Below are 26,529 nucleotides of genomic sequence, written 5' to 3'. Positions count from 1 at the left end.
AACTAGAAGTTAAAAATTAAAAATATTATAAAATGGTTATCAAATAAATATATAATATATATATATGTAATAAATATATATAATAAATATATATAGTATATATGTGTAAACACAAAAATAAATGAAAAAAAAACTTATCAGTTATAATTACTAAAGACCAAAAATATAAAAGAGCAGTAAAATAAAATAATAAAGTATCAAGTAATAAATAATAAAAGGGTAAATAATAAATAATAAATAATAAATAATAAAAGGATAAATAATAAAAGATAAAGAAAAGAAAGGAAAAAAGGTGATTTCAAAATGAAATATATCAAAATATATCAAAATATACTAATTTATTGATTTATTGATTGATTACTTTTTTTTATGGGCTTTTTAATGATTTTTTTCAATAGATTTTTTATTTTTATAATATTTTCTGTTTTTATTTTATTTTTTTTTTTTTTTTTTTTCTTTCTTTGAGTATTGTAAATTCGAATTTTATTATTTTTTTGTTTATTTTAACAACAATTGTTTCCCTTTGAAGATTTTTCTTCATTCTGTTTTGGAGTCAAATCAACAGTGGGACCTTTACTTGGTGCTTGAGAGGAATAATCGTTCATATCGAACTGATGTTTTGAAACCATGTCATAAATTGATTTTAGCAATTGATGGAAGGATAAGTCTACATTTTCAGCATTTAAAGCGGAGGCTTCAGTGAATAGTAATTGATTTTCAGCAGCAAAGTTTTTAGCTTCATCGGTAGGAACAGCTCTTAGGTGATCCAAATCCGATTTGTTACCGACTAGTTCAATAACAATGTTAGCATCAGCGTGCTCTTTTAATTCTTTCAACCATCTTGAAACACTTTCATAGGATTCCGCTTTAGAAATATCATAGACTACTAAAGCACCAACGGCACCTCTGTAATAAGCTGAAGTAATAGCTCTATAACGTTCTTGACCAGCGGTATCCCAAATTTGAGCTTTGACTCTTTTACCATCTATTTCAACAGTTCTTGTGGCAAACTCGACGCCGATGGTTGATCTTGATTCCAAATTGAATTCGTTTCTTGTGAAACGAGATAGTAGATTGGATTTACCAACACCGGAATCACCAATCAAAACTATTTTGAATAAATATTCATAGTCGTATGAATAATCATCAGTCATTGTATCAGACATTTATTGTAAGTTGGACAGATAGAGGAATTTAATATGCAAGGTATAGGCAAAGAAAGCAACCAAATAAGAAAAGAATAAACGAAAAGCAGAGAAAGAACAAGAGAAGATAATTGAAGCTGGAGTAAGAAGAAAAAAATAGGAGATTTCTAAAGTGGATAGATGGTTTGAATTTCAAAGTGAACAAACCAATAGAAGTTGATTTGAAGCGACTTGATAAAATTAAAGGATATTGAGTTGAGGTGAGCTTAGCTGAGCTGAATTGATCTGATCTAAATTAATGTAACAGTCTCCTTTGTCAGAAAAAAGGGAGCAAGAAGAGAAAGCAAGAAAGAGAAGTGGTTTGCGCAGATAGAGTAAAGGGAATATATATTCAAAAAGAAAAAAACAATAGCAGAGGGATAGGAACAATAATGCGATGTGATCTTGATATGTGAGCAGATATATATATTGCAGTGGCTAACTTAAAAGGTTTGGAAAAGAGGACAGTTGGATGAAGCGAGTTGGATGTAGCAGGGGGTTGACCCGCAGCGCGTTCAAAGTGCGCGAGCAGCGTAGAGACGCAGAAGGGTAATGGAACCTCCTTTCTGCTACACGAGCTGCTATGCTGCTAGGTGCTGGCGTGTGGGTCGCAGAGGTGTTTAGTTGGCAGCAGGAGTGTAGCTGGAGGCGACGTCGTCGTAGATGTCAAATCGGCGCTGGAAGGTGATGGGAATCGAGCTTCTCACAGTGGGAAGCAAGCTGGGGTCGAGCTCAGCAAAGAGGATTTCTTCGTCAGTGCCTGCTTCAGCAACAATGTTGCCGTTGGGATCAACAACCAACGAGTGGCCGTAGGCGTGGTAGCTGGAGCTCAAGTCTCTGGCTGGCGAGCAGAGTACCACAAAGAACTGGTTGTCAACTGCTCTGGATCGCGCCAATAGGTGCCAGTGCAAGGGCCCAGTCGTGGTGTTGAAGGCTCCAGGGTAGAACATGGCAAAGGCATTGGCCTTTCTTTGTGCAATGGCTGCTAGCTCGGGAAATCGAATGTCGTAACAGATGCCTAGCCCAATATTTCCAAACTCATTTAAATTGAAGTAGGACGCTTTATTACCAGGACTCAAAGAATCACTCTCCTTAAATCTGATTCCACCTTTGATATCAATGTCAAACAAATGCGCCTTTCTGTGTTTGCCAATCAACTCCCCATTTCGGTCAAAGGTCAAGGAGGTGTTGTATATTTGGTTCGAGACTGGGTCGAGCTCAGGGATTGAACCACCGACGAGGAAAACATTGTTCGATTTCGCCAAATTCGATAAAAACTTTGTGGTTTCACCATCCTTTACCGAAACCACCTCGCTATACTCTCTGAACTTGTCAACAGCATAAGGAGAATTGAAACATTCGGGCAACATGATCAAATCGGTGTCTGGCCTCAACTTCAATGCTTCAGCAACATGATTTTCAACGTTAAGCAAGTTGGTCTGTTTGTTTGCGCCAGCGGAAAGCTGTAACAACGCAATTTTCAAGGGCTTGAGCAATGGCAGCTTGATTAAAGACATTTCTTGCTCCAGATGTGCTTTGTCAGAGACGTTTGCTGGATACCTTTGTCCTAGGTGGTCCCCACTAATTGCTTTCCAGTGATTGTCCCTTCTTTATAACCGAAAATAACAGACCTGATTAGTCAGCAGCGCCACAGTAACGGACTCACATGTGCTTGTGCAGCCAACGCTCCAGCGCATGATCATGCAGAGTGAGCTCACCAAACATCACGTGCATAGAGATCCACCGGTCTGGTTTTGGTCTGTTTTGGGCAGCGGCATTTCTGAAAAGGAACTTGGACAAAGGCAGCTTTGGCTTTTGATGTCAACTGCTCAACACTTGCACTGAGCCTGCTGCCTTTGGTGTTTCTTCTGCCTGCCTCTCTGCTTCCCTTGCTACTTCTGCTGCTTCTGCTGTCTTTGCTGCCCCTGTTTTTTTTCTCACTCTTACATCATGAATAATCAAGACCCCCTGCAACCGGCCCCTTCTTCTATATTGGTTTCTGGTGATGCTGGTTCCTCTAATAACACTGCCAATATCAACATCAGCTCTGCTGCCAACAATAACCTTCCCAATAATACCCTCACCAATCTTGCTAAAAAAAACCCTAACAATGACACAAACAACTCAGAATCCACAGATATTGATATGGTCGGCATTAATAATGGAAATTTTGCTCAGAATAATCTCTATATTGATCTCCAAGACCCTCAGTTTGTTTCTAAAGATCCTTTAAAGCCTGTGTCCTCTTCAAACAACTCTCCAGTCTTATCTTCAACGAATAACCCTACAACAATAAACGATCAAAATTTGGATTTGTCAAAGACAAAGACAAATACTAATACTAACACTAACACTAATACTAATAATAATAATAATAATAATAATAATAATAATAATAATAATAATAATAATGCAAATAACAACAATACAGTTAATAACATGAATCTGATAAATAATGGCTTATCCAATATCGATATCAATACTACTCAAAATCAAATTCAGAATCAAAACCAAAATAAAATTCAAAAACCAAATCAATCTCAAATTCAAAACAAATTTCAAAAAATAAAATCACAACTACAATCACAGCAATTATTATCTCAACAGATTTACCTACGAAACCTGCAACAACCTCAACAATCCCAACAACCTCAGCAAATGCCTCTACAACATCAACATCAGCAGCTAAAACCTCAAATTCCACAACAACAACAGTCTCCCAAACAAACTAGTTCAGATCAGCCCGAACTAACTGTTCCAACAAAATTTGAATGGATTCAAGAAGGTACTGAAGTTAATGTATTTGGCTCTTTTACAAGATGGACAAGAATGATCAGATTATACAAAGATCCTTCAATCGATGGATTTTCTGTTTATATCAACTTACCTCCCGGCTCCTATCGTTACAAATTCTTAGTAGACGGTGAAGTTAAAACTTCAGATTATGCCTTAAGCGCAACTGATCAATCTGGTCACTTGTTCAATTTTATAGAAGTTTTTCCTCCTTCAAATTTGAAACAAAAACAACACAATGCAACTGAATCTTTAAAATTGGAAAATGAAAAAATTAAACAAATTTTGAAAAATAAAGAAGAAGAACAAAAACAAAATTCACAACTAGACTCTTTCAAAAAGGCTAAATCCCAAGTCTTCTTGGGAGTAGATGATGATGAAGATGATATGGGTGATGGTTATTCAAGATTTCATGAAAATGATCATGAAGTCGATGATAGTGATAACAATAACAATAGCAATAACAGCACCAGCACCAACAGCACTAACAACAATAACAACAATACAAATACAAACAACACCAATATTAATAGTTCAAAAAATAACCAGAATAGTAACAAAAACAAAAGTAACCAAAATTCGTCAAAAAAAAAATTAGTTTACACCCAGCAAATTCCCCCAGTATTCACTGAACAAAAAATTATGGAACAGTATTATAGAACTTTAGAACATTCTCATCGCCATGGCAATAATGCTAATGTTCAGTGGCTAATTCCTCCACAACTTCCTCCCCATTTAGAAAACGTCATTTTGAATAGCTACAGCAATCGAGAAAATAATAGAGAAAATGCATCGGGCTCTTTGCCTATTCCAAATCATGTTGTTTTAAACCATCTAGCCACAACCAGTATCAAGCAAAACACTTTGGCCACTGCCATCACTGTCAGATACCAAAATAAATATTTATCCCAGCTTTATTATGCTCCTTTATAGTACACACCCAGAATCAAATGCATGGCTTTCAATTGGACTGGAATGAAAACAGCTGCTTGGTCAACCATTCATCTTATATAATCATCTCAATAAATCTTTCTACTCTTTTTTTCTCTCTTTTGTGTGTTTAATTTTTTTTTCAGTTTAATTTTTGTTTTAGTTAATTTTCTCTTTCTCCTGTTTTGTTTAGTCTTCAACATTACATATAAGCTCTCAAAACAACCTCAATCTACATGCTGTTCCCCCAGCTCTCTCCCCCAGCTCTCTCCTGACTGACTCCAAGCTCTCCCAACACTCCTGCTCTTCTTTGCCAGAGCTGCTCGAGCCTCTTCTGAAGAGTCCCATCGCCAGCTAGCAATTACCCTTCTCCCACACTGATTGGTCCGTTTCCGCTCCTGTGTAGATAGAAAACAGCCCTTCAAAAACAGCTGCTTCCTCTTCCTGCTGCTCTTCAAAACATACTGGCGATATGTTCCTTATTTTGATGCTCACCCAAGATGACTACTGAATCTTTCTCTTCTCTCCCCTGCCTAAATGATTCGTTGACCTCCAGTTTGAATGCTACCTCGTTGGGTCTCGCGAATGCTGATCTTGATCCTACTGCTTTTGTTATCAACAATACTGCTGACTACACCATCATCAACAGCATCGACGATATCAACAATCCCATGATCAATGATGTCAACACAACCTTGCCAAAAGACATCCAAAATACTCTCAAGAAACAGAAACTATCCACCCAGGAAAAGTTGCAGAACGAGATACGCTTGTTAAGAGCCATAGAATATTATCAACAAGCTAAAGTTTACAACGAGTCTCTAAAGGTTTCAAACAACTCTGCTTCTAACCAGGACGCAGCCACTGAAGCCGATACTTCAGGTGATGCGAATAACATTACTGGTGGAATCAGTTACGCTAGTTTCTCAAGGCATTTTAAGAAAAACATATCTTTTGAATATATCAAGTCGAAATTTAAGTTAAAATGCTCAAAGTCTACTTTCCATGGCAGAGTTAATGGTAATAGATCAAGATTGACTTATTCTATCCAGTCTAGAGTGCTAACTCTATCCGAAGAAAATTTGTTAATTAAAAGATTAATTAAATTGACAAAGAGAGGGTTTATTATTAATATGTCCAACATTTTATTAATGATAGACGAAATAATCGATGATAGAATCCATTTTTATGATTCTGTTGTGATTGATGATGGAAAAAATGATGAAAATGAAAATGAAAATAAAAACGAAAACGAAAACGAAAACGAGAATGAGAATGAGAATGAGAATGAAAATGAAAATGAAAATGAAAATGAAAATGAAAATGAAAATGAAAATGAAAGCAAAAACAATAACCAACATGAAAATGACAATCAACATGACAATGGTAATCAAAATCAAAATCAAAATCAAAATCAAAATCAAAATGATATTGATGATGACAATAACGATCATAATACTGATAATATTAATAATATTAATAATAATCAAAGTAATCAGAATAATCAGAATAATCGAAATATTCAAAATAGTAATCAATATACAAAAAATCAAGATCAAACCAGGAATATCAAAAGATATGATCACTTGAAAGTAAATAATAGTAATTATGCAAACAAAATGTTATGTAAAAACAAGCCTTATCTGGGTGTGGACCATTATGTTACAAGATCATATGTCAAAGAATTTTTTAGAAGACATGAGCTAGATTTCAGAATTGAAAAACTATCCGATAATAATTATAAATTTTATGAATCTGAGAATAACCTTTTACTTTTACAATATAGTATTAGCAGTAATTCTCTTAATAATAATTATAATAACATAATGGAGAATGATACTAGCTCCTGTATAATGCCTGATAAGACTATTAATTCTGATAATCTTGATGGGGATTCCTTTCAAAAAATCATTAAAAACATCAAAAATAAAGCTGTCAAAAATAGTAAACATAAAATTAAAAAACCTAAAAATAAAAAAAATACTAAGTTTAAAACTAAGAAAAACAATAAATCCAGCGAATCCTCGGATATTACAAATAACATTAACTATGATTCCTTTTTAGAAAAAGCATTTGCAAATAATTTCTCCTATTTAGCGAATTCAACTATAAACCAAAAAGTATTGGAAGACTTATCTGGAATTTCAGCTGCCAAAAAATACTCGATAAATTCAATTTTGAGTTTAGCCAGAGACGCAAACAATTTTATTGACAATCTCAAAAATGGTTCAGGTTCTGAAAATAATCCTTCTGGAAACAGCAATTCAATTGATAATCTAGACAATCATAATGACAACAGTAAAATTAAAAAAAAACACAAAAAAAGCAAAAATAAACAGAAATCAAATCATAAAAATAAAAACAGTATAAACGATTCCAATTCTGTAGATGATGGCAAAAATCATACAGATAACTTCAAAAAACATGCCGATTTACATTATATTAAAAACAACTACCTAGTTTAAATCATCATTCATCACTTCATTATTTTTTTTTTATTTTGTTAATTTCACTATTTGGTTTTTTTATGGTTTTTTTTTTTGATTGGTTAAATGAAAATCATAAAGAATTGAATAAATGGATAATTTATTTATATAAACAGATTTCATTGTATATTGTTTTTTTATTAATACCATCGATAATTATGGCAAAATTAGAGTTACTAATAATAACAGTAAGTATTTAAATACCACCGGCTTCTCTGTACCAACGTATGCCACCATCAAAACCCACAGCAACTAAACCTTCATTGGTATCTCCTCCGGATCCACCTCTAATTCCTTTCTTGATATATTTTACATCTATTATAGCAACATAATCATTGGCTGGAAGGTTATCATCTTCTCTTACATCTTCATCTTCGGGTATTAAATCTGAAGGTGATATCAGAATTTGACCATCTTTTGATCTTGTATCAATATTCCAAATTTTTAATTTGCCATCGTAACCTCCACTTACTAACAAATCACCCTCTAAATTGAAATCAATTCCAAAAATCCAACCATCATGAGCATTGACGTTGATACTTGTTGAGGCAGAATGAGTCGGCATTGTTAGCATGCCAGCGAGTTCACCATATTTGGTATCATATAAATAAATATTGCCAAAACTACCAGAATCCAAGGCGGCAACTAATAAGGAACCATCGGGATTGAATTTTAGTGATCTGATTGAAGAAGAATAAGTTTTATTATTCAGTTGATTTGAAAATTGGACAGAGTTATTGTAAAAACTGTAAATTGATCTAGATGAATCAATTTGGGAGAGGATGATTTCACCATTTTGAAAACCAGTTGCAACCAAGTTTTGGCTGGGGGACACAGCTAAAGACATTGCAAAGTTGGGAGATTTTGGTTTAATTAAGCCATGGTTGATGAAGCTTAGTTCTAGTTTATCGTTTTTACTTATTGAGATTAATACGTTCCATATTTTAGTATCACCTTTTGACTGGGTTGCAAGGAATTTATTTTGAATCTGGTTGATGTCTGAAAAGGATATATCTGAAGCTTTAAACCATTCAATTGCCCAAAAGAACTCGCCAGTGATTTTGTTGTCGACTTTGAAGGGAGAATTTTTCAAGAAATCTGAAAACAGGTTTTTATCACCGGTATTGTTTTTTTTTGATAAGATATCATGGTAGTCTTGTAAATCGTTTTGGTAAAATTTTGCATCTAGTGGAAGTAAAGTGTCGTGTATAATTTGAAAAAAGTAGATTGTGCCACTAAAGGCTACAACGGAGACTAGGATAAGATTTAATTTCTTCAGGTTAATTAAGATGGGAGATTCGAAAAGTGATAGATGATGCAAACCCGAATTGTCAATTAAAAAACTGGAAGCTGAGGTTTTGGGGTTATCAGTTTCAGAGATTTTGTTTTGCCATAATTTCAAATAGCCATCACCGCCGATTGTTATTGTATAGGGAGACGAGACAGCAACAGCATAGATATCTGAGTCATGAGCATTGAAAGCATTTGAGGTGGAGATAAATTTTCTGCTCTGTTGAGGAAGGAAATGGGTAAATAGAGAAAGAGAGAAAGAAGATTGTTAGAATGACAAAAAAAGAAGGAGAAAAAGAGGAAAGAGGAAAGAAGTAAGGCAGCAATCAAGATAGGATTGAATAATTGAGTAATTATTTAATAATTATTGAACAAGTGAGTTTAAGAGAGGAATTACATACCATTTTATGAATAATATTGTAGTAATAATTGCAATGGTAATTAAAAAGTAATTTGAGAAAAGATTTCAATTTAAAATTTTGAGTTGATGTTATAAAGTAGAATAGGGCTTTATTAAGCAGGGCTTTACAAATCAGGGCTTTATATACTACGATAAAAAGTTTTGAAGTGGAGATTTAAATGTTAATTAAGATAGATATAAAAGGGAATAAAGAGAAATTAGGCCATTTGATGATCATTTTCTGATGTTGTTAAAAGAATTACAGATTCTAGTTTTTTGTCGTAATAGGAGTCGATTTTTACTTTAAATTCAGCACATGCGATACCAAATTGTTTTAAAATAAGAGATTGAACGATGGATAGTTTGTCGCCCTTTTGGCAGACATTGAAGGGAGAATCTAGAACGACCTTTCCGTTTTTTATTCTAGTGGGAATGTTGAATTTGTTTCTGAAGGTTGGTTCTAAGGAGTGGGAGATTGGAACGTCTTCTTCAACGGATATCTGACCGGCTGTGGAGTAGATGATTCCCTCGGGGATGGTGAAGGATATTGGGGATATTGAGTTTGCTCTAGCGAAATCCTTTGTGACAAAGGCAGTGAAATAGTCCTTTACTACTTGAGGTTGTTCGTTTGTGAAGAGGAGGGTGGAGGAGCCAGTGATTCTTTTGGATAGAAGCGATAGATTTGGAGCGTATTCGTTGGAGGGAAGTTTACCTAGAGATTCACGCATAACAGCAGTTTTTGCTAGAACAATTTTGGAACCCTTCCAGTCAGCTCTTATTGATTGTAGGGTTGGAGTTCTGATGTTTCTCAAGTCGAGTAGCCAGAGGTAGTTGTAGGAATCGATGTTTGATCTGATGAGATCGAAGATTCTGTTTTTGTTTTGACGACCCTTTTTATCAGTTTTTGATAAGGTTACAAGTCTAGCACGTTTCGATCTTGCCATTGTTGAATATAAAGGTAGTGAGTATTAATATGGAGTGGAGGAATGGGAAACAAAAGATGGATTGATAATTGATATAGAATAAATAATTGTGTATTATTTAGTGAACCAAAGATATAAAAAAACCAAGAAAATGAAGCAAAAAGAGAAAAATTAGAATGGAGAGATTTATAGTATAATTTTTTTTTTTTTCAAACAAACTTTGTGATGATAATTGATATGAAATTTTTCAGCAGAAAAAAAAAATAATTTAAATTTTTTCTGAAAAAAAACAGAGATCATGTGATCACAATCGGTTTTGGGATGCAATCCGAGGGGATCTGTAGTATACTTTACCTTATTTTACTTATACTATACTATGCTATACTATGAGAAATCTGTGTTTTTAAATTGTAATACTAAAATGTGGTGTCAATTGATTGTTGAGTTGGATTATCACTTGATTAGTGGGCTGGAGTGTCGAATTGATTAAACATCTAAACTCGATATTAGAGTGATATTGTCACCCTTTAGCAAGATTCTGCCCAACTTTTTCTTTGAAAAGTCTTGTTGGTTGATTTCGTAAGCATCGTCGATGGTTAGGTTCATGAACTCGTCAAAGCCTCTGATTTTGCCCTGTATTCTGTAGGCTATCTGTTCATACAACCAGATCTGGACCAAGGACTGTTGCTGGAAAAACTTGAAAATCAAGTTGATGGGTGGAACCATCTGGAAAAAGAGAAGTTAGTTGTTGAAATTGCAAAGAAGAGCGGGATCAAAGCCCGGAAGCGCTGTAAACATACCACCTTCTGGTGTTTTGTGCTGGATGACATCGTGGAGCAGCTGCGGTTGTTTGCAAAGAAGCAGCAGCAGAAGCAGCAGAAGCAGCAGAAACACGGACTTATCCCAGACCAGCAGTTACCCTGTGTCCAACGCGTCCGCAGTCTCTTGCATGTTTCCGCGCGCGTGTGCGCAGACGGCGGAGGAGGAGGGGAGCCAACTTCTGGTGCCGGTGCTGCTATTCCTCTAGCGGGCGTGGGTATAAGTAGCACGCGCTGGCCTATTGGTGTTTCTGCTTCCTGTGCATCATGACCGGCTCCAGGAGAGACTCAGCGTGCACCCTCACCGCCAGCAGTCCTGGCGCTCCAGCTGCTCCAGGGGATCCAGCTGATCCAACTGATATAAATGCTGAGACTAGCAGTGATCTGTATCAATGCCACAACACCTCATATCTCAGTTTCACCAATCGCAATCGCAATCGCAATCGCAATCACAATCACAATCACAATCATAATCACAAGACTGATAATACCAATACTGATAATACCAATCACATCACTCTGGATAATAACGTCTCTTTCTTTATGTCCTCCCAAAGCATCTACAATGCCAATAGTTCCCACTACTTATCAGCTCCTCCCAGAATAGCTCCTGCAAACAACTATGCAAACTCTGAACTCTCTCTCTCCTCTTCTTCCACTTCCACCTCCACTTCTGCGTCCTCAACTTCAAGTTCCATCTCAATCTCACTCTCAAATTCACATTCAAATCCAAATCTACTATCCAATTCAATACCTAACTCAATACCACTTTTAATACCCAATTCCACATCCATCTCCAATCTCATCTCCATTTCCAACGCTCCTTCAAACTCTATTTCGATTCCAAATCACAACCCCAATTCCATCTCAGTTACTGATTTCTCCTTCAACAAAACCTCTTCACCTCTGCACCATTCACAACCAAGTATATCCTCTTCTGCTTTGAGCCAACCTTTTAAAAAAGACCAGAAATATCTATGTTGCTTTCTCAGAGCAATCCACAACCACACCCTATCAAACAACAACAACCCAGACTTGAATCTAATACCCTTCAAGAAAAATGATATCATCTACATTCACAATCTAGACCAAAATCTCTCTCTAGCTAACGTATCCCTCTTAAATATATCATCTTCCTCAATCTCAAATGGCTGGGTTCCAATAACAAACTACTTCAAACCAATCTACCCCACTTATCCTACTCCCAATCTCTCTCTCACTCTCACTTCCACTTCCACTTCCACTTCCACTCTCACTCCCAACTCAACCTATTCCCAAATCGCTTCCTCCCTAATATACTTGAAACCCCTACTAATAGCCTGCTCAAAAATCCTATTGAAAAAAAAATTCCTCAACAACTTCCTCAACAACAACAAATCAAACATCAACACAACCCTCACCTTCCCAGATTCCATCCAAAAATTGTCAATCACTTTCAACAACTACATCAACGAAATCAAATCCTCAATCCGCAACCTACTATCCAACACAAATACCCTATCAAAAGATGACTATCTAATTCAAAACTCTTCCAAAATCCATCACTTGAGGAAAAAATTGTTATCCGATTGGTACAAACTAATGACCTTTAACAACAACTACATTCTACCAATCCAAAAATTAAACACAACTAACAACAACTCAGAATACATTACCTTTTACCTAAAATTCATTAAAAAACTAGACTACCTTGAATACTCTATCTTTAAAATCATTTTGAAATCAATTATTTTTCTAAAAAACTGGGGAACCATTCTAGATTTTATCCCAAATAAATTCATTTTACTCCAAAATATTCCTCCAAATAATATCACCAATACCAACAATAACGCTAACATTAGCGCTAACACCAGCGCTAACACTAACACTAGCCCTGATGTTAGCGCTAACAAAAATTCAATAAATTCAAAAAAATTACTCAATAACTACAACTACAACTTTCAAAAAAATGCTCCTTCTTCATTCACAGTCTTATCCCCAAACAACAACAACAAAACAATTGATGAATCGGAGTCCCTATCAGATTCAAACACAATCAAACAAAATCACCACAAAAGCCTCAGAAAATCCATATCAACTCCAAATGATATCCTACAATTCGACCCCATCAAACATGAAAAAACATTGCTCAAAAAAAAAAAAAAAAAGGATAAAATCTTCTATCTAAATGAACCTCCCATCGCAAAATCAAGATTGTCCGAAATAAACCACTTGCTATTCCAATATCTAAGCTTGATTTTGGGTAGAATGGATATGATCCAAAATAATAATTCTGGTTCCCACCTATTAGAAACAATCGTTTACCAAATAATCCTACTACTAAGAGAAATCTTGTTCATCGGAAAATCTGCAACCAGGTTCTTGAAACTATCGGACTATACTCTAGATTCCTCACTAGAGAACTTACTAGTCTTGGTCACTGATTTGGTTTCAACTGTTAAAAAATTGCTTCTAAAAACTTCTTTAAATCAAACAACACCATTGTTCAGACTATACTCTCCAAATCTTATATCTGACATCCCGGGAAACAGAAGCTCCTCTTATTTCTACACTCTAGAAGGAATAAAACTAATTGCTGTTGTCTCAAAAATGATAAAATCTGTCTCCAGCTCCTTAAAAAGCTGTCGCTATTTGTTGGATTTAATACCGAATGGTTATACTCTAGACTCTAACCGAAAACATCCAGACTTTCAAAAAATGAAAATATCCCCCAAAGAATTTGTCCAAAAATGTTCAATCAATTCACTAGAAGATTCAAATCAAACAATAACTCCCGTAAATTCAAATTTAAACAAAAATGCTCAACCAATCACACTTCTGGAAACACTAGCAGAGTTCAATAGTTCTTCTCCATACATGGTAAGAATATCAGCCTTTGCTCGATATAAGGATTCCTCAAACCAACAAGATGTGGAGTTGAAAACTAACCCGTTTTCTGTAGATAATGAAATTCTACTAGATGGCAACGGAAAAATACTAGGTGCTACCTTTAGAGCATTGGTATACTTATTAGTTAATGAACTACATCGTCCAGATAGGTTCTTTTTTTCAACATTCTTTTTAACATTTCGCATTTTTTCAACTCCAGCTGACTTAATTGAAGAATTAATAAAAAGATTTGATGCTGATAACAAAGAAAAATCTATTCTTATTGATGAACTGACGACACAATCAGAATCTGAAGAATATGAAATCAACTCAGAACAAAAATACACAGTATTCGATTCAAGAATAAAAAATCGCAGAAAATTAATCTTGAATGCATTCAAAACATGGCTTGAAAGTTATTGGAACTATAAAGTAGATTATCCGCTTTTACCAACCATAATAAACTTTTTAAATGAGAGTGCCATAAGATATTTGCCCACAGAGGTGTATCCAATATTAGAGGTTGCTGGAAAATTAGCAGCAAATCACCCATTTCAGGATGTGAATTTTGCTTACATGTCTGGTATGAATGACAATCAATTAGTCACAAGAAGAATTGGACAAATTGATAAGAGTTCTTACGAAGATGGTTACCATTATTATACAACAAGTACTACAGCGCTTCCTGCTGATCTATCTAGTCCAACAAGTGAAACTGAGTTTCTTTTTAAAAATAAACAGAATAACAATAATGGGATTGGATCATCTTCTTTGAAAATTTCAAATTGGATTGCATCCACATCACATATATCATCTTTACTTAACCGAAACCAGTTATCATCGATTGAAAAAGCCATAATGCAATTCAGAGTTGCATTTGGTAAAACATGGAATCCTGATTTTATTAAAACTAGTTCTAGTATTTCTTCAAATCCAATTCCATACTATCCAATTGACATCAAACAACTATTAGATTCGTGGTATAACATTTGTGAAATAAAAAAGCTTGAAGTATCTTTGAATTCCAAGAACATTTCTTTACTAAACTTCAATTGCATGGAATTGTCAAAGCAATTAACAATTATAGAATCCAAGATATTTGTCAGTATAAAACCAGACGAATTATTAAATAAAAATTTTATCACCAAGAACCTATATTTAAAAAAAAGCGTTAATGTTGAAAAATCAATACTATTTACCAATTTACTATCAGAATATGTTATCGAAACCATATTGAAACCTGGGATTGCCATAAAGTTAAGAATCTCCAATTTGAAATACTGGATAAAAGTTGCTTATTGTTGTCTAATTTTAAGAAATTTTAATTCTTTGGCTGCGATAATGACAATATTACAAAGTTCAGCAATCAGTCGATTACATCGTTTGTGGGGAAAGCTAAACTCCAAGTATTATGAAGTTTACAGTTATCTAAGCTCAATCATTCAACCCGATAAAAATTTTTATATTTATCGGTCAAAGCTAAAGAAATATTTGGATATATCAAAAGATCAGCAGGTCAGTAACATTCCTTTAGTTCCCTATATCAATTTGTTTCTACAAGACATAATATTTGTTAATGAAGGCAATAGTGATTATAGACAAATAAGTGGTTATTTAAAATTAATTAATTTTGATAAGCATTTTAAGATTGTAAAAATATTATCTGATATGGAACATTTCCAGGTTGATTACTCTTCTACATATAATATTATCAACACAAATGGGAGCAATAATCTGTTTAAAAAAAGAGATTTTGCTTTTAATTTTTCTAATAGTTACTCCCTAAGAGATATAAGTATAACCAATGGTGGCATCGGATCATCCAGTGGAACCAATCAAAATCTTGATGACAATATTACAATGGATTCGGTATCTCAATTGCAAGAGTTGATATTAATAGAGCTCATGAATGTACATTCATTATATATGAAAGATTCAGATAGAATGTGGAATCTTAGTTTTAATATCCAAACACAGCATTCGCATTCTTGATTAGATTTTTTTGAATTTTATTCTAAAGATTAATACTTATTTTTACTATTGTATCTTAACACTTCTTCTATGCAAGAGCTCTAATATAGAATTGACTTTTTTATTTTTTTGTAATTATTTTCAAAATTGAGAAAATAGAAAATCATAAATTATTAATGTGTATGGTCCACAAAGCAGAGCAGTTTAACCAACAATACAATTCAAAAAATAACCTGCAAAGAAATTAAATAATTACGCCATTGGAAGTTGCAGGAAAATCAACATAAAACTCTAGCAAAAACTATAAAGTTTAAAAAAAATAATAAAAAAGAACTTAAAAAAAAAAGATCTAAAAACATTTTCAATCTTTTAAATTCGTATATCAGTTGCCATATCAGTTCCAATATATTTTAATTGCACCTCAAAATTACCAAGCTTCATCAAAAATTGACAAACTGTTTTAACTTTTAACTCACCATTTAATGCTTTCTTTAATATGTTTGAAGCTATCCCTTTGTTTACAACAATGGGTATTCTAGGTGTCTTATAAACTCCTGGAGGAATAACCATTTTCACATTTTTATCTCTTAATTTCCCTAGTTCTGTTTCTTCATAATATGCTTTTCCTTCAACAATGTTGAGTTCCAAGTTTTGATTTTGGACTGGATTATACACTTCACATTCAATTTCAGAACTGAAAATATGCAAGGTTACACTTAGTATAAAGCCTTTTTCATCATCACTAGAAATCATGTTCGAGTATCTTGTGGAAGCAAGAGAGTTTCTAAAATCAGGTAAAGGGACTGCAACCTCTATTGCTTTTAATACTTTAGTAACCCGATCATCATCATAATTTGTTATTTCTTTGCCTTGAAGCTGGACAACGGGGTTTGTGTCATTAGTATTGGAAACAAACCTACTCAAAAATTCGGCCAATAATAATTTATTTTCCTGATGATAAACATCAATCTGATTAACTTTGAAAAAAAAAGAAAACTGAAAAAGATTTGATGCTTCTACCGTTATATTATTGAAATATACTTCCCCCAAAATCGTATTGTTATATTTGTATTGAATGAAAATTTGATTTTCTTTAGGTAAATTGAAACTGAAAGATGAGTTGAATGGATTAAACACTTTAATATCAAGTTCAAGAAGCAAAAAATTATCTGAGTTTGAGTCAATGTAGGTGATTTTATCAATTATAACAGTTAAGTTACTTATATAGTCGCCAATTGTATTATTAGAAGATTCATTGAAAATGGTAGTGATATTGCAATTCAAGTTTACTGGCAAGTTATCAAATTCTTGAAACTCACTATTGGATAAGGGAAAAATTGAGGGTAATGACAAGTTGATATCAAAAACAGAATCTATAAAAACCAAATCAGCTTTATTATTATCATCAACCCCATCTTGTTTTAGAATAAATTTTTTGATCAAATAAGATATGACATCTGGATCGAATAGATCAATCTGCAAATTTCTCAATTTTAATTCAACTATTTTTTGATTGTAATGATCATTCGAAAAAATAAAATCATGAATTATTACATCTTGCCATTCATCCATGACAAAACCAAGAGATTTGTTATCTATGCATTCATAACTCAATATTAGTTTCTCTGTTTTGAATTTATTAAGATCAAACTCCAAATTTGTTAAACTTTGAGGAAATTGAACAATTAAAATTAAATCAAGATCTAAAATTGGCAATGAACTCTTAGGTAAAGTGATTGAAACATCAATGAGTTCTGCATCTTTGATTACGGATTTCATGTTAATTGAGCTTGAAGTATCGTTAGTATTATTGTTTTTTGGTAAAAATAAATCTACCACCGGATAATTTATTGTTAATGGAATATGAAGCCTATTGGATATTTGCTTAAACCAATTAGGCAATTCAATTTTAAAATTGAAGATGTCATGAACTTCATTTTCCCCATTAACATAAATTGAAAATCTTTCTCGATTCATAATATTAAAAATAAATTGATTTAAAAGAGAGATTTGAGAATCAGTTTTGGAAGCTTCAATTGCACCAATCATATTATCGGAATTGCTAATATTATTTTGCAATAAACGAGGATCTAAACTGTTTATGGTGGAGGTTAGATTAATGCAAAATGATGACAAACCAGTTGAAAATTCAATTGGATGAATGAAAATTTTTGTTAGAGGAATTAACCTATCATGGTTTTGATCAGGTAAAGAAATTACCCAATTTGAAGAATCTAAAAATATGTCATTTTGATCTAAATAATATTTCAAGCCTGGTAAATCATGATAGGTGATATTTGTTTGCAAATTAGTAATTAGTGAGTCTGAGGTGTTATAAATACTAAAATCAACAATATCAATATCTTTTGTAGGATTAAAAATATTAGAAATATTCAAGTTAGGAAAATAATTTTGATAGTTGTTTAAAAGTTTAAGATCTAGTTTTATGTCTTTTTGGTAAAAGGCGTGATAGTTGAAAGATACAAATGACCATGTTAATAAGAAATCCCCTTTCATATTAGCATTGATTTTATAAATGGTATTGTTGGGATTGAGCAAGTAATAATCAATTAGATCTGATAAAATTTCCATGGTACTATTTGGATAAATTTCACTATTTACTTCAGGAGATAAAAAATTTGTTTGATTATCTTTCAAATTAATTTCAAAACTATTATTATTTAAAAAATTTAAACTGGAAAATTGATAATTATTATTCTGAAATTGAGCAGACAATTTAATAGAATCTAATGGTATTATTGTTATTGGAGATATCAAATCAGTTATAGTTTTAATTATGTAGTAATAAATCTTTTTTTTGTCAAAAGGGTTATCAATTGATGTTGATTGAATACTTGTTTCTAAATTTTCGTCAAAACTAACAAGTGAATTTGATTTTGAATCTGCATTCAAGATTTTAGAGTAGTCAAAAGTCAAATTCAGGCTAGTCTTTAAGACAAATCCATTATCATTTAAAGTAATTTTGGTATTAAGAAAATCAGGTTCAATGACAGTCGAAGACGAAAAGCATTCTTGAAGAGAGTCTTGGTTAAGATAGGTAAAAGTTATCAAAGAGGCTGCAGCTATCAAAGCCAAAGATGAAAATAAAACAAAAAAAAAATTTAAACTCTTAAAAATCTTACTGATTATTGAATTCTTTGAATTTTCGAGTAAGATAATATGATTGGCATCATTTCTGTGATTTATTCTGCTAATATTATTAGTGCCAGAGCGACTGTTAGAATAGCTGCTAGAATAAGTACTAGCATGAAGACCATTGCTATTACCATCAGAAGCGTTTTTGGAATAGTTATTCGATATCAAAGTGTGCAAGAAAAGCTGAGAAGTTGATATTAAAGGAGTTTGTTCATTAACATTAACAGAGTTTGTCTTTGGTTTGGAGATGTGAGAATTCGTAATTACTGATGAATTAATGTTATCAAACAAAATGTATTTGTAGCTATCAGAATTCGTATTAGCCATCGTGATAAATAGAAGTGGTCAATGGTTAGCAATTAAGCATAAAATGCGCTAACTATGCTTCTGATAGAGTAATTACAATCATCAGATTATTACTTACGAGTATATGGTATATAATAGCTTTAAAGAGATAAAGCAAAAAAAGAGGCCCTCTTTGCGGCTCTGCATCAAGTACGCAAAAAAACGCAGTTGCACATGAGTACCGCATCGATGGGCCAACAGCGATGACCCATCAGTATGGGATTTCAAAAGTTGGAGCCTGTTCAGCTTCTTCCACAAGATCTCTTTTCTTGATTTTGTAGAGATTTACGATGACAAATTGGAGTAGCCACCATCCAAGCACAAAGGTAATGACAACCAACATAAGATTCACAGGAATTGGATTCATTTGGAAAAAGTTATGAGTTAGATTGTCGAGGAAGTACTGGTTGAGGTTGAACAAGCCTGAAATGAAGATAATCGACCCATACACCATTCCGAAATTATCATTACCAAAAATCTTCAAACAGTAATCGGATACAGTTGTGTAATAAAATGGCCTATAGATAACCAATAGCCAAACGCCGAAAATATTCAAAACCATACTTGTTGTCATGCCTAACAAACCAATTACTATGCTAATGACTAATAAGATTTTAATTATATTTAAACATTGAAAATTGTCTAAAATTAGCCCAATAAAGGGAATTGATAATAAGCCACCAATTGGCAATGCCAAATCGAAAATCTTGTTTACTTGGATAGCCTTTTCGATTGAGTCTAGTAAATATGTCTCCTGAGTTTTTATTGTCGCAATAAAATAATTAATTCTTAACATTTGAATTGATGTAAAAAGACACATTAGTATGAAAAACTTTGAGGACAATTGTCTCTTTAATGAATAATTGTAGCATATTCCAATTAAAATATCCTTTTCTTTTTCCTTTTTTGGAAGATTGGTTTGACTGAAGTTTAAATCTGGATGCAGGTTATTGCCTTCGTTATATTCATTATTAGTTATGGAAGCAATGCTGGGGTTATTATTAACAATTGACAATCTTCTACTAACAAAAGAATCGGGAATAGTTATTGATGATCTTCTGGAAATTATTGAATTTGGTCTTGACAAAAAGGTTCCCATGGGGTTATTGGTTGTGTGAGATAGTAAAGCAGTCTCTTCATCACAAAAACTACTGATTGTATGTTCATCATCATGTATAGCATAGTCATCGTGGTTATGGATATGTATTTGATTCCGAAGATTGTTTGAATCTGAATCAACCAAGGCATTTATGTTGCTTATATTATTTGAAATATAATCAGTCTTTTTTTTCTCTTTTGGCATTATAAATAATTGACAAATTATTATGAAAAAGGGAACAATTAAGTAACATTTGAAAAAGGAACTTAGAGACAAATTAGCAAAATTGATGTTTAAATATGACAAAAATTTCAATTTGTCAAAGTAAACTAGACTGTAAACTAAAAATAAAGCAGAGGATGAATCAAAAGCACCGGTTAAAAAAGCCAAAACAGTTCCTGAATTGTTTGGAAATAAATTGGCTAGCTGGTATGAACTTATAAATACAAAAGGGCCACCAAGAGCTAACAATGAATACCCAATTAAAAACGGATCAAAAAAATACAAGTTTTGAAAAAAAGTCGAGCTATTATAAATGAAGATTAATGAGCCCAAAGAGATTAATATCGAACCAATGACACCGGATATTCTTGAACCAAATTTATCAAGAATAATGCCAACAATTAGACTAATGGTATTTGTTAAAACTGCGGCTAATGTAAACATGAAATTTAAAGCTAGATCTTGCTCATTGCATAGAGTAGTGGAACTATCATTATTGTTACCATTGTTATCATTATTATTTTTGTCACCAGCTGTAAAGTCTGAAAATGCAAAATTATCATGAGGAAGAATATTCACTGAGCATCTATTCTCATAAACCCCTTGAGCTATCAATATTGGTTTTAAAGCAGCAAAGCCAAATACTGGACCAGCAGCAAACAAGCACCACAATAGCGCACAAAATAATTGGAGATACTTTACTTCGATTTTGAAGTTTGCAAACAAACTGTTGTTGGGTATTACAGTCATCTTTGGATGCTAGAAGAAAGAACAGAAAAAACAGAAACAATCCTGAAGAAAAAAAAGCAGCAAGAGATAAAAGAAGCAGAAATTGAGTTCAGCAGATGCTCCAGTTGACATTGAAACCTAAAAAACGAAAGAAAGACTGGACAGGAGTGCCGGAAGTCCTCAGCACGTGGCACCTTTAACCGGTAGGCCTAAGAGATGACTGACCGGTGCTTCTGCGCAGATCTCAGCACAGCACAGAGTTCATGTTCACGGAAACCAGGCATTCTTCCGAACACGACTGCGAATAACTGCAAAGTTCCGTCTCGAACCGGAGCTGTCCGTGGTGGGACAATTGCAGAAACAGGCTGTGGCGAGTGCTGCTGGAGCTGTTCTGTTGGCCTGCAAAGACAGTGTGTGTTTCCTCTTGGTTTTGTCTCGTTTCTGGTTCTTTTTATGTCTCTGGAGATAGTTTTGAAGATGCTTTCACAAAGTGGTTCTCGTACATTGTAAATACAGTGCTTGAATTTGATCTTTAAGTGCCTATTTTCGCTTACCTGAGGCTGAGCATCTAACGGTTGAGTTGTTAGAATTTTTGAGATAACACTGAAGAAACGTGTAAGAGTCTTTTAAATTTTGCTCGAGATATACTCATACTCGAGATATAATTCAAATCTACTTAAAATCTCAATTATGAACTTTCAAGAAGCTGAGGATTTAGATGGTGTCAGATTTTCCTGGAATACTTTTCCCACAAACACTTTTGATGCATCAAACTTGGTGCTACCAATTGGCTCGCTATATACTCCATTATTTAAAAAAAAGGACTTGAACATAATTGATAATCAAAATCCTATTGTGTGCTCTAATTCAAATTGTCAGTCAATTTTAAATAAATATACGCATTTTGACCATAATTCTTTGTCCTGGATATGTTCCATTTGTTTATCAAGAAATTTTCTTCCCAAAAATTATTTCGCTAATTCAAGTGCTGATAACAACAACATTAACCTAAATGATTTTGACCAAATTTTAACTAGCTCAACTATTGAATACAAGTTGCCCAACAAAACTTCAAAATTTCCGTCAAATATCTATTTATTTGCTATTGATTTAGCTTTAAACGCTGATCAAAATGATTTAGAAGAATTTGAATCATTGAAATCTTCAATTTTAAGCTCAATAAACTACTTATCTGAAGATTCAATTATCGGTTTAATCACTTTTGGTAAAAATATTAATATTTATCAATTATCCGATTTGAATATTATTAAAAATTTCTCTTTTAATGGTGATAAATTTTATTCAAAATCTCAAATTCAAGAAAAATTGGGTATTCTACCTGAAGATTTAAGATCACATAGTAAAAAATATAATATTGGCTCAAACTATTTTCAAAAAATTTCAACTTATAATTTTGTCTTTGAAAAAATTATTAATAACTTAAAATTAGATGTTTGGCCGATTAAAAAAAATGAAAGAAAATTAAGATCAACCGGTAATTGTCTAAATATAATTAAAAATTTATTGATCAGTTGTTTTCCACAAACAAACGTTCAAATTTTATTGTTTTTATCGGGTCCTGCAGATTATGGATTAGGAAAAATAACAACACCTAATAGAAAGGATACCTTACGTTCAAATAATGATATTATTAATGGAAATAAAAATTTCCATAAAGAATCAAAAACTTTTTATAATAACATAGCAAAGGAAATTGCTTATCAAGGTTATACTTTAAACTTATTTATCGGTTCATATGATCAAATTGGACTATTTGAAATGTCAAAATTATTAAATTTAACTAGTGGTTCATGCATATTTTCGGATTCGTTTAAAACATCTATTTTTAAAAATTCTTTAATCAAATTCTTTGAATCTCATAGTTTAATTAATAATAATAATAATGATAATGATAATGATAATGATATTGATATTGATAATAACAATAATGAAATCACAAATATTGGGTTTAATGGATCTTTGCAAATTAAAACAAGTGTACCTTTAAAGATTAACGGGCTAATTGGAAATGCAATTTCTCTTAATTCTATGGAAAATTCAAACCCCAATTTGAGAGTTGATTTAAGTAAAAAAAAAAATTTTTCAAATTCTAATATAAGTGATTTAGAAATTGGAATCGGTAAGACTAATTCATGGAAGTTGTGCAATGTTTCTTCATCATCAACATATGCAATTTATTTTGAAATTAATAAAGATGTTGAAGATGGTAAATATAATCAGCATGAAAATATTGAGACCCAAACTCGAACTCAGGCTCTGACTCAGACTCGAACCCAAATGGTTTATATTCAATATACATTCCATTATCAACATTTAGATGGGCAGTATAGATTGAGAGTAACAACTATCCAAAGACCAATTTATAAATTATCCACATATAAAAATTTTTTTCTTGAAAATTTTGATGAAGAAGCAGCGGTTATTTTAATATCCAGGTTAATTTCTTTTAAAAAATTCAACTCAAAGAATAATGATTTTGAAAAAAATGAAAATGGAATCAAGTATATTGATGAAATGCTAATTGATCTAATTAGAAAGTTCAATTTCATTGATATTAATACAAATACCTTGCTTTTGCCAGGAACATTTTTAAGTTTTCCAGGATTTACTTACAATTTAAGAAGATCTTTTTTATTAAATTCTTTCAACTATTCACCAGATGAATTGACCTATTATAATCATTTATTATTAAGTGAGAATGTGGATAATTCATTAGTCATGATTCAACCGGTCTTGCTCTCATATGGACAAGATACACTTGATAAAGATCAAAACAATTTTGACAATATTAAAACCGAGGCAGTGTTATTGGATTCATTGTCAATAAAATCCAATCGGATTTTATTTTTGGATACGTTTTTTGAAATTTTGGTGTTTCATGGAGCGAACATTGCAGCATTAAATAGCTATTTACAAAGAGAACCAGATAAGTTTTTAGAAAAATATGGAAATCAATTTAAAGAAAACTTTGATAAGTTTTTAAAGTCGCCAAATGAAGATATCAAAGACATTTTAGTAGAAAGATTTCCATTACCAAGATTTATTTCATGCAAAGAAGGGGATTCACAATCAAGATTTCTCATCTCAAAATTGAGTCCCACTAACGCCTACAAGGACGGTGGGTTCAGAGGTGAAGAGGTTCATCTATTGACAGACGATTTGAGTTTACAGAGCTATTTTGCGATTTTAGTGGAAAAAGCACTCACTAACGATAGTAAAAAATCATAAACAATAAGGCAAAGAAAAGCGCAAAACGGGCTTCTGTGTTGTCCATAAGCTTTTCCTTTTGTAGCCTTCTTCAGCGTAGACAATAAACAATATTAGTAAGACGAAGTGGTTGCTAGCAAAATTCAATATCAAACCCAAACCTTTACAGAAGATAAGAATAAACAAATTATTTTATTGTGATAAAAGTTTGAAAAAACTGACACGGACAGGAATTGAACCTGCAGCCCTTCGATCGCTGCTCAGAGAACTGGAGTCGAAAGCTCTACCATTGAGCCACCGCATCAACAATTAGTAAGAATTTATATGAAATAGAATATCAGAGGTAGCAATATATTTTTTTTGGAGATACAATAATGAATTTTTATTATTACTGCAATAATTTAATTATCTCCGGGAACTGCAACAGAATAATATGTAATTGCACAAGCACAATTGGCCTGTCAATTTTAAACAAGAAACCCATGCGTTGCCAAATGAGGAAAAATTAAAATGGTAATATAGAAATAAAGTTTAATCTATAATTATATTATTGTGAAACTCAAAATCGATGATTAACAGCATATTTTATTTTTGGATTTCATACAATTTTTGCAAGTTAATATGACTTTTGCATCATAGAGAAGTCGATTTGCAATAAAACTAACCTACTCAGAACCCTTTTTTTTTAATTTAACATGTTGGTTGAGATGCTTTGATTCTTTGAAGATTTGGATGTTTTGGCCAATTATTTGAATCGAGTTATTCGATCGGCCCAACCCATTTCTCTTTATGCTTTGTCTGCTTTGACAAAAATAGATTTAAAAACCCACTATATTATTATCGTATTTGTACATTCAACTCACTTTCTATAATAATTTAAGCTATATGATTTGGGACTGTTCTTAAAGGACTAATTCCGTATACTCCAATTGGGATAATTCCTATTATTATACATTAATATGTCATTTTTATGGCATTAATCAATTCACAAATCATTTAAGGTAATTCCTATACTTGAATTAATATTATAAATAAGATATTTTTAAATTGTTTCAACCAAAATAAAAAGATTAGCAAAATAAACCCCTTACCTTTGTAATTCATATAAAAGTTCAATATATTTGCATGTAGCTCTTTTTATCCATTTTTTTAAATTAACTTCACTCGCTTAATCATATCAATTATCAAAAAATATTGACGCTTAATAAAATTAAATTTCTTTGAAAAATGAAATTTTATTTCACCTTCATAGGTCTATCATTTATCCCTATAGGCCTATCTCAACCAATCCCTTTGAATCCTAGACAAATTGCAACCACTACAGATGATTTGCAGCCAACAAACGTTCCAGTAGATGTTAATATTTTGGGACCAACCGAACCATCGGAACCAGTTGATGTCCCAACAGACGAAGTAATTGAGGAACCAACCGGAGAACCCACTGGAGAACCAACAGATGAACCAACTGGAGAACCAACTGATGAACCAACAGATGAACCAACTGGAGAACCAACTGGAGAACCAACTGATGAACCAACAGATGAACCAACTGGAGAACCAACTGGAGAACCAACAGATGAACCAACAGATGAACCCACAGATGAACCAACTGGAGAACCAACTGGAGAACCAACAGATGAACCAACAGATGAACCCACAGATGAACCAACAGATGAACCAACAGATGAACCTACTGATGAACCAACTGGAGAACCAACTGGAGAACCAACAGATGAACCAACAGATGAACCCACAGATGAACCAACTGGAGAACCAACTGATGAACCAACAGATGAACCAACTGGAGAACCTACTGATGAACCAACAGATGAACCNACAGATGAACCAACAGATGAACCCACAGATGAACCAACAGATGAACCAACAGATGAACCAACAGATGAACCTACTGATGAACCAACAGATGAACCAACAGATGAACCAACAGATGAACCAACAGATGAACCAACAGATGAACCAACAGATGAACCAACAGATGAACCAACAGATGAACCAACTGGAGAACCTACTGATGAACCAACTGGAGAACCTACTGATGAACCAACAGATGAACCAACAGATGAACC

At 32.9% G+C, this 26,529-nt stretch overlaps 13 protein-coding genes and 1 non-coding gene across 14 annotated transcripts; 6 read left to right on the top strand and 8 right to left on the bottom strand.

Moving 5' to 3' along the window:
• Window positions 1-503: 503 nt before the first annotated feature.
• On the bottom strand, window positions 504-1,154 carry ASCRUDRAFT_38127 (Rab family GTPase; the record flags this gene model as incomplete). Its single annotated transcript, XM_020190825.1, has 1 exon — window positions 504-1,154. One exon carries the CDS (start codon window positions 1,152-1,154, stop codon window positions 504-506), a length of 651 nt encoding a protein of 216 aa, XP_020045330.1.
• A 650-nt stretch (window positions 1,155-1,804) lies between these two features.
• NIT3 (putative hydrolase) lies at window positions 1,805-2,701 on the bottom strand (the record flags this gene model as incomplete). Its single annotated transcript, XM_020190846.1, has 1 exon — window positions 1,805-2,701. One exon carries the CDS (start codon window positions 2,699-2,701, stop codon window positions 1,805-1,807), a length of 897 nt encoding a protein of 298 aa, XP_020045329.1.
• A 314-nt stretch (window positions 2,702-3,015) lies between these two features.
• On the top strand, window positions 3,016-5,081 carry GAL83 (Gal83p). The gene has a single exon (XM_020193863.1). It carries the CDS (start codon window positions 3,135-3,137, stop codon window positions 4,908-4,910), a length of 1,776 nt encoding a protein of 591 aa, XP_020045328.1. The 5' UTR covers window positions 3,016-3,134; the 3' UTR covers window positions 4,911-5,081.
• Window positions 5,082-5,159: 78 nt separating this feature from the next.
• On the top strand, window positions 5,160-7,481 carry ASCRUDRAFT_115554 (uncharacterized protein). Its single transcript, XM_020188818.1, has one exon. It carries the CDS (start codon window positions 5,408-5,410, stop codon window positions 7,370-7,372), a length of 1,965 nt encoding a protein of 654 aa, XP_020045327.1. The 5' UTR covers window positions 5,160-5,407; the 3' UTR covers window positions 7,373-7,481.
• Window positions 7,482-7,589: 108 nt separating this feature from the next.
• SKI8 (SKI complex subunit WD repeat protein SKI8) lies at window positions 7,590-8,906 on the bottom strand (the record flags this gene model as incomplete). The annotated part of the gene is made up of 2 exons (XM_020189404.2): window positions 7,590-8,464; window positions 8,513-8,906. Coding segments are annotated over 2 exons (1,269 nt in total), but the record flags the coding sequence as incomplete, so codon positions are not given.
• A 164-nt stretch (window positions 8,907-9,070) lies between these two features.
• On the bottom strand, window positions 9,071-10,188 carry MRT4 (ribosome assembly factor MRT4). Its single transcript, XM_020193861.1, has one exon. The coding sequence runs from the start codon at window positions 10,025-10,027 to the stop codon at window positions 9,302-9,304; it is 726 nt and encodes a 241-aa protein (XP_020045325.1). The 5' UTR covers window positions 10,028-10,188; the 3' UTR covers window positions 9,071-9,301.
• A 206-nt stretch (window positions 10,189-10,394) lies between these two features.
• SME1 (mRNA splicing protein SME1) lies at window positions 10,395-10,851 on the bottom strand. Its single transcript, XM_020193860.1, has 2 exons — window positions 10,807-10,851; window positions 10,395-10,732 (listed from the first exon to the last, which is right to left on the bottom strand). The coding sequence occupies exons 1-2, from the start codon at window positions 10,834-10,836 to the stop codon at window positions 10,493-10,495; spliced, it is 270 nt and encodes an 89-aa protein (XP_020045324.1). The 5' UTR covers window positions 10,837-10,851; the 3' UTR covers window positions 10,395-10,492.
• Window positions 10,852-12,987: 2,136 nt separating this feature from the next.
• On the top strand, window positions 12,988-15,684 carry ASCRUDRAFT_38386 (Ras-GEF domain-containing protein; the record flags this gene model as incomplete). The annotated part of the gene is made up of 2 exons (XM_020190851.1): window positions 12,988-15,428; window positions 15,519-15,684. Coding segments are annotated over 2 exons (2,607 nt in total), but the record flags the coding sequence as incomplete, so codon positions are not given.
• A 348-nt stretch (window positions 15,685-16,032) lies between these two features.
• ASCRUDRAFT_72095 (uncharacterized protein) lies at window positions 16,033-19,146 on the bottom strand (the record flags this gene model as incomplete). Its single annotated transcript, XM_020192027.1, has 1 exon — window positions 16,033-19,146. One exon carries the CDS (start codon window positions 19,144-19,146, stop codon window positions 16,033-16,035), a length of 3,114 nt encoding a protein of 1,037 aa, XP_020045322.1.
• A 229-nt stretch (window positions 19,147-19,375) lies between these two features.
• On the bottom strand, window positions 19,376-21,235 carry ASCRUDRAFT_38207 (uncharacterized protein; the record flags this gene model as incomplete). The annotated part of the gene is made up of 2 exons (XM_020190835.1): window positions 19,376-20,118; window positions 20,308-21,235. The coding sequence occupies 2 exons, from the start codon at window positions 21,233-21,235 to the stop codon at window positions 19,376-19,378; spliced, it is 1,671 nt and encodes a 556-aa protein (XP_020045321.1).
• Window positions 21,236-21,332: 97 nt separating this feature from the next.
• ASCRUDRAFT_115588 (uncharacterized protein) lies at window positions 21,333-21,814 on the top strand. The gene has a single exon (XM_020188819.1). The coding sequence runs from the start codon at window positions 21,431-21,433 to the stop codon at window positions 21,722-21,724; it is 294 nt and encodes a 97-aa protein (XP_020045320.1). The 5' UTR covers window positions 21,333-21,430; the 3' UTR covers window positions 21,725-21,814.
• Window positions 21,815-21,904: 90 nt separating this feature from the next.
• ASCRUDRAFT_38305 (vWA-like protein) lies at window positions 21,905-24,463 on the top strand (the record flags this gene model as incomplete). The annotated part of the gene is made up of 2 exons (XM_020190844.1): window positions 21,905-23,431; window positions 23,489-24,463. The coding sequence occupies 2 exons, from the start codon at window positions 21,905-21,907 to the stop codon at window positions 24,461-24,463; spliced, it is 2,502 nt and encodes an 833-aa protein (XP_020045319.1).
• Window positions 24,464-24,660: 197 nt separating this feature from the next.
• ASCRUDRAFT_t144 lies at window positions 24,661-24,746 on the bottom strand. The gene has a single exon. It is a non-coding gene; the product is annotated as a tRNA-Trp (tRNA).
• A 466-nt stretch (window positions 24,747-25,212) lies between these two features.
• Window positions 25,213-26,022, top strand: ASCRUDRAFT_77421 (uncharacterized protein; the record flags this gene model as incomplete). Its single annotated transcript, XM_020193859.1, has 1 exon — window positions 25,213-26,022. A coding segment is annotated over exon 1 (353 nt), but the record flags the coding sequence as incomplete, so codon positions are not given.
• Between the last annotated feature and the right edge of the window lie 507 nt (window positions 26,023-26,529).

This window comes from Ascoidea rubescens, assembly GCF_001661345.1.
Source record: "Ascoidea rubescens DSM 1968 unplaced genomic scaffold ASCRUscaffold_14, whole genome shotgun sequence".
Lineage (NCBI taxonomy): Eukaryota > Fungi > Ascomycota > Saccharomycetes > Ascoideales > Ascoideaceae > Ascoidea > Ascoidea rubescens.
This window is presented reverse-complemented; position numbering and strand designations above follow the sequence as displayed.

What these genes read in the sequence shown, in the direction of transcription:
- GAL83 (XM_020193863.1), top strand. Translation starts at nt 3,135, where the DNA reads ATGAATAATCAAGACCCCCTGCAACCGGCCCCTTCTTCTATATTGGTT.
- SME1 (XM_020193860.1), bottom strand. Translation starts at nt 10,836, where the DNA reads ATGTCATCCAGCACAAAACACCAGAAGGTG. An exon ending in GCACAAAACACCAGAAGGTG is followed by an intron (nt 10,733 to 10,806) that starts GTATGTTTACAG and finishes CTCTTTTTCCAG; the next exon opens with ATGGTTCCACCCATCAACTT.
- MRT4 (XM_020193861.1), bottom strand. Translation starts at nt 10,027, where the DNA reads ATGGCAAGATCGAAACGTGCTAGACTTGTAACCTTATCAAAAACTGAT.
- ASCRUDRAFT_115554 (XM_020188818.1), top strand. Translation starts at nt 5,408, where the DNA reads ATGACTACTGAATCTTTCTCTTCTCTCCCCTGCCTAAATGATTCGTTG.
- ASCRUDRAFT_115588 (XM_020188819.1), top strand. Translation starts at nt 21,431, where the DNA reads ATGACTGACCGGTGCTTCTGCGCAGATCTCAGCACAGCACAGAGTTCA.